The sequence below is a fragment of the Cyprinodon variegatus genome, unplaced genomic scaffold (assembly GCF_000732505.1).
Source record: "Cyprinodon variegatus isolate N-32 unplaced genomic scaffold, C_variegatus-1.0 Scaffold543, whole genome shotgun sequence".
NCBI classification, from domain to species: Eukaryota; Metazoa; Chordata; class Actinopteri; order Cyprinodontiformes; family Cyprinodontidae; genus Cyprinodon; species Cyprinodon variegatus.
In genome coordinates this window covers 113,783-120,254 of record NW_015150996.1, presented here as the reverse complement: position 1 = coordinate 120,254, position 6,472 = coordinate 113,783, and the positions used below count along the sequence as shown (strand labels likewise).

Here is a 6,472-nt window from a genome sequence, read left to right as displayed (position 1 = left end):
GTAATGTTACGACTTTATTCTCATAATAGAATAAAAAAAAATCTCTAGCCTGGCCCTAATACTCCGTCATATCTTTTTATGATATTTTTTATTTTTGGATTGCACTTTTTTAAAATTTCCATCAGCAAATTGTGCTGTTTGTTCGCAAAAGAAATGGAAGAAAACTTCCTCCATCCACAGAAGGCTGTAGGTCTGCCCTCCTCTGACTCCAGCCTCTCTGGCCTGTATGAGCTCCACTCGCTGGGTTTTCCCCATTCATGAAGCCAACACTGACTCATTCCTGCTGGTGGTCATTCAGCCACCTGCAGGAGCATTTTACAACTCTCATGACTCTCATGTTTCCTCCCATGTTCCTAAAATAACCAGGCTACATCACTGTTACCCCCCCTCCCCCCTGCCCTCCCCTCCATCACCCCTTCCCTAACTCCTCCCCACCACCAGCCACATGGTTCCAGTTATGTACATAAATCAGGCGCCGCCGCCGCTGTGAGGGGCTGTGCAGGCAGACAGGAGGCACACATGCACACCGCACAGCAGCGGCTCGTCGCCGCCACTGCAGCCGGAGAGCAGCGGAGCAGGATCGGAGGCGGAATGGCCTGAACTCAGCTCGACTCGATCGCCTGATGCGGCGATGCTCCTCTGACAGCCGTCCGCTTGTCCGTGCGCGTCCGCCCGTCTGGCCGCGCATTGCTGCAGTGCTGTTTTTTCCAGGTGTTGTGTGCGCGTGAGTACGAGAGAGCGTATATGTGTGCGTGCGCGTGTTGTGCAGCCTGGTGTAATTCTCTTACGGATTGTTCTGAGCCGGGAAACAGGAGTCTGATGTCACATGTGCTTCATCGGAGGAGACGGGGCATCTGCGAGCCGGATTTTGTGGAGGATGCTGCGGCAAGTGATACACAGAGGGCTCAAGGCTTCCTTCTACTGGCTCGGCTTATTCGTTAGCAGGCACCCCGTCTTCTTCCTCACCGTCCCCGCGGTGCTCACCATCATCTTCGGATCCACCGTGCTGAGCCGTTTCAAGCCTGAGCGGGACCTGGAGGTGCTGGTCGCCCCGACTCACAGCCTGGCCAAGATCGAGCGCAGCCTCGCCAACAGTCTGTTCCCCGTCGACCAGTCTAAGCACAAGCTGTACTCGGATCTGCACACGCCGGGCAGATATGGTAGACTGATCCTGCTGGCCAAGTCCGGGGGTAACATCCTGGAGCTGGCCGACCAGGTCCTGCAGGTCCACAAGCAGGTGCTGGAGCTGCGCGTCACCTACAAGGGGTTCAACTACACCTTCGGGCACCTGTGCGTGCTGAGCCACAGGGACAAGCGCTGCCTGCTGGATGATATCATCACCATCTTCCAGGACATCCAGCAGGCTGTGCTCTCCAACAGCACCTTCCACAAGGTGCCCCTCAGCTACCCGAACACCACTTTAAAGGTGAGCTGTTGCTGCATGCCAGCCGGGCTCGTGCACGCCGCCGTGTTGCAGGCTGGCCTCTGAGAGCGCGCCATAATTTCTGAATGAACGGGCATGTGTTGCGTGTGGGGCTTGCAGATTGCTGCATTTATCATCCGGCGAGGGAAGCCTCCGTGTAGTTCAGACCAGCCGGTTATTTTAGCGCTGTGCAGGTGGATTGATTGGCTGCATGTAGCCACGGAGCACCCTGCTCTCCTATGCTCCTCCACTCACACACAGAAACACACACGCACAGGGATATCCTCGGTTACCCCCCCCCCCTCTCCTTTTTTTTTGATGCAGTGTCTCCCTCCTGCTTTTTTCCCTCTGCTGCACATACGCTGTCACAGCAGCTGCTGGGATGTTGCCTGCACACATGCAGATGCATCATTCTAAACAGAGCATGCAAAAACACGCAGGTGCACATTTCAGGCTGAGGAGGCCAACATGATACAGCGGGGATGATCAGATGTTTGCATTTGGCTTTTTTTTTATCCTGAAAATTGCAACATTTGCAACACACCATGCAGTTGATTCAACCTGCTGTGAAAGAGCATATATATGATGCCCATGTAGAATGTTTAGTGTGTTTTTTTATTATACAAAAACAATCTTTGTAGAATAACTTTGTATTTTTTCTTTACTCATATTTTTATTGTGTTTAAACAGACAATGCCATTCAGATTGTAGTGTTTTGTTTCAATTCCTTTGATGACAGTGTGCAATATAAAATGAACTACACAGCATTTCAACAGTTTTATATTTTTATTAACCCCATCCAACCCCATCTTTCCCTGTGCAGGCAAAGAAAAAGAGATTAGATAAATAAAAATTAAAGTCGAGGGAAATCATATTTAAATGTCAAATCATTCTGGCTTGAACATGTATATAAATGTACTCTTAATAGGACAATATTGTCCCAAATTTAGAAAAACTCTATTAAAAAAAAAATATATATATATCCTTTCTTAAAATCTTTTTTTTATCCCCGTCATTTTATGCAGGCCGGTTAGTTATACATCAGTTTGTACACCTTAATATAGCCAATCATGTATCAACGGTCATCTGTCAATAAATTTTTGTGGGTCATAGCATCTGCAAAAGCAATAACATTTTTCTTGCTAAATATCACAGCATCAAAAATAGTCAGTAGAGGACTAGGTTTTAGATGTAGACCAAACGCAACATTCAAAACCCTAAATATTGATTTTCAAAACTCTCCCAGCTTAGAGCACGACAAGAACATATGAGCTAAGTCTGCTTTGGTGGCTCTACAGCGATCACACATCCCATCTATTTCAGGGTATATTTTAGCAGGTCTGACTGTAATATAGTGAGTACAGTGAAGAGTTTTAAATTGAATCAGATTGAGACGTACACAAGAAGTAGTTTGTTTCACAAGGTTAAGAGCTCTAACCCACATCTCTTCTGAAATGACTGTCTCTAAATCTTCTTCCCATTTTGTCTTGATGTTGTCTGTTGATACTCTAGTAAATTACATAATTGAGTTATAAAATGTGAGATTTGGCCCTTTGAAGTTATGGGGGTCTTTAGAGTAACATCCAAGTTTTAATTGTCAGGTAATTGAGGGAACAATAGGTTATATGTTTGAATAAAGTGGCGGATCTGACCAAATCGGGAAAAAAAACTGGATTTAGGAATAGAATGTTTGTTGGCCATATCTGTAAATGTAAGAAAAGTATTATCTATATATATATATATAAAAAAAAAAAACCTGCACGTGGTAAGACCCCTAACTTAGAATTTTTGACAGATAAAAAATCCCTCTGACTTTGTCTTGCCAGAAGAAAGTTACTTTTACATTTTGCACAGAATAAAGGTTTTGTGGAGGTTTTTGTGGATCTTGATGTTTGGTTTGAAAGAATCTCTGGTCTGCATAGAAAAAGAAGAAACAACTTTATTGTTTTACAGTAGGTACATTTAGATGTGACAGTGGCTCAAAATGATTAGTCGGAAGTCTTAAATACTTAAAAGGTAGACTTAATCATTTGGAAAGATCAAAATTCAAGAAAAAAAACATATTCAATTAATAATGAGAATAATTAGAATTGTTCAAACTGAAAATAAGAATAATATATTCCAGGTTTCACCAGTCTATGAAAGCAAAAATACATAACTTTTGACCTGAGTAATGTTACATGCTGATAATTCAATTCATTTCATTTTCTTTATATTTTGCCAATTCACAAGACGTGATCTTAGGGAAAGTTAAGCCGGGCATACATAGGGCGATATTTTCAATAGTTGCACGCAGCTACATTTCAAACTATACCATGAAACAGTAAGGTTTGAAAGTTTACAGCTCATGATGTATATTCTCACACTGTGGGGCCCGACGCTCTGATGCGACCTACCTGCTCACACCGTACATCTAAAAACCACCCTAGGGACTAAACGCCGAGAAGTGGCGCTGGCTGGACTCGTCAATCTGGAAAAAGAAGAAGAAGAACTCTCTTGTTTGCTCATGTACAGTGCTCCAGGTTCTGGTAAATTGGCTCGTAGCTCTACTTCAACAGCAGGATTTGTCCATGAACATCTCACGATGGATGACCGAAATTCAAACAAGTTTGATTTTCTCAAAGCCACACGATTCTTGATCAGGAGGTGGTTGTGAGAGGCCAATCCCCCCCGTTACCCCCTGTACACTACACGATGCAGGACGTAGATGAGGCTGAAACTCAGCCCGATTGAAAAAAATCATGCACAACTGGAAAATCGTCCTGAAAAGGGCAAAAATCGTACAGTGTATGCCGGGCTTTACCGCGACAATTCATTTAGATCATCCAATCACATTGGATAAAAGTTTACTATTCAAGGAAAACCAGCTGTGTGCATCCAGTCATTGACTTTTAAGCATTTGACTCTTAGCAGGTGGTGACAGTATCTGCTTGGATTGTGTGTCACTGACTTTGCAGCAATCCCTTGCACCAATTATGCATGCAGTGATAATGGAGATGAAAAACTCCCTTTCCACAGGAAGAAAACTTCAACAGAACCAAAAGTAGGCACATTATGAAAGGCAGCGTTATTCTACAGGGATGTAGGGCTTGATCACTCAGTCGGCTGAAGCCTGTAGCAGCAGACTTCATACGACAATGCAGAGACAATTCTGGAGTACTTCATTTAAGCTATATCTTGATAAACAGAACAGATGTTTAAGCTTTGCATGGCTATATTCTTATCATGTAATCATAAATAAAATCTTAAAGCTGAAATAAACTTACTAGACTCTAGGCTTCAGTGTAGTAAGTTTGCATTTCATAAAAGTTTAATGAATTTCTCAAAGTTGTTTTTCTTAAATCCTTGCTGAGAGCTAAAACCACATTAATTTGTTTAACTTCAAAACAGCGATCAAAATTCCTTCTCTAAATGTTTTGCATCTTTCAAGACCTTGTTCTGTTTCATCTCTATTTTACTAACCCTTTATTTCACTAAATAAGAACCTTTTTTATTTGGCCAGTCAAAACAGAAAATTGGAGCATTTTGTCTGTTGTAAAATTATGTTTTTTAAAATATAACAAAGTTCTTCATCCTGAATCTTTCTGCCTTAATCGAACTCTCATGGTTCTGTCCTGTCATTAGTTTTACTAGTACCTTATGTAAAACTTTATTGAGCAACACTTTTTTCTGTCTAATTCAGAAGTGGACTGTAGGACCGGTCAAGTTTTGAGAGACCTTTTAATGTATTCATCCACCTCTGGAAGAAATGTTAATTTAAGATAAGGCTTAGGTGAAAGTCCATCATGAGCCCCCCAATGATGCTCATAAGAAAACCTTCTCCTAATGTCTTACTGAAGGGATAAGTGATTAGTTGTTACATATGATTAGCCAGCTCTTAGTCTGCATTCAGGTTTCACCACTATCTACAGCTTTGGTTTAGTCATCCTGCTTCCACCTGTTACTGCAAGCACCAGGTACCGTGCCTCCCCTCTCCTGTTTCCTTTGCTATGAGGTTTGTCCCCTAATGTACCCCTGATCGAGGCAATCAGTGAAACTTTCTGGATAACGAGGCCCCAAACATACCAGCTGCTCTGAGCTTCTTCAGTCCATGCATCTGTCTGTGCGTGTACAGTAGTCTTGTTTTTTTTTTAAACTTTGGCTCATTTTTCTTTTTTTCTGCTTTTATTGTCATTACACTGTCATCACTGCAGAGCAACAAAATTAAATCTCTGCATTTAAACCATCCTTTGGGGAGGATTGTGCCATTGTGTGGAGCCCGGGGAGCTATGTGGGATTAAGGGTCTTTGTTCAGGAAGCCAGAGTGGCAGTGGGAGTGGGGTTTGAACACAGAACCTCTGGAATTTCCTTGTTCACTTTACTGCATCTTTATAACAGATATGCATACCTCTAAATATCATACTACTGGGGCAGGGAGCTAAGGATGGATAGCATTCACACTACTTGGGCTGATACAGAACCTATGCCCAGTCCTGGGTATCTGTGTGGTAACTAATCAGTACCTTTTTCTGGTAACACGTCATCCAAAACGCCAGGCTTACCTGCAGCAGAGGAAGATGATGCTGCCTCTTGCTGCAGAAGATGAGCCGCTAGGGGATGCTAAAGGTGCTGTTGCCCTGGATCTGAGGCTTTTTAAAATTGTGCAGTCTTCAGCCTTGAAAAAAAACCTCTCTTTCAACCAGATGGTTCCATTGATTTGATTTGAAAAGTGGAGCTCTCCTCTCGATTACTTCCTATCAGCCATGCTTGCTGTGTTAACAATAGCACTACATTCTTGTGCCTTTAATGCTGCATTTAAGTGTGACATAGAAAATCAATCACCCTCTTCCACTTACCTTTTTCTCAATGATGTTTTTTAGGTACTGAAAGATGCTGTCATTTAATTTTACATGAATTTGTACTTGGTAGTACCAGAATTTGATTGGGACCAGTAAAAGTACCAAATTCAGAATCCATCCATATACAGGTGCTGGTCATAAAATTAGAATATCATGAAAAAGTAGATTGATTTCAGTAATTCCATTTAAAAAGTGAAACTTGTATATTATA

The 6,472-nt window shown here is 42.4% G+C and overlaps 1 protein-coding gene across 1 annotated transcript in view; it reads left to right on the top strand.

The window, feature by feature from the left end:
* The first annotated feature begins 446 nt into the window (after positions 1–446).
* ptchd4 (patched domain containing 4) overlaps positions 447–6,472 on the top strand; it is a 62,069-nt gene continuing 56,043 nt past the window's right edge. Inside the window, exon 1 of the mRNA XM_015391472.1 lies at positions 447–1,426. Coding sequence (XP_015246958.1) covers positions 827–1,426 — 600 coding nt within the window. The 5' untranslated portion in view covers positions 447–826. The remainder of the gene's footprint in view (positions 1,427–6,472) is intronic.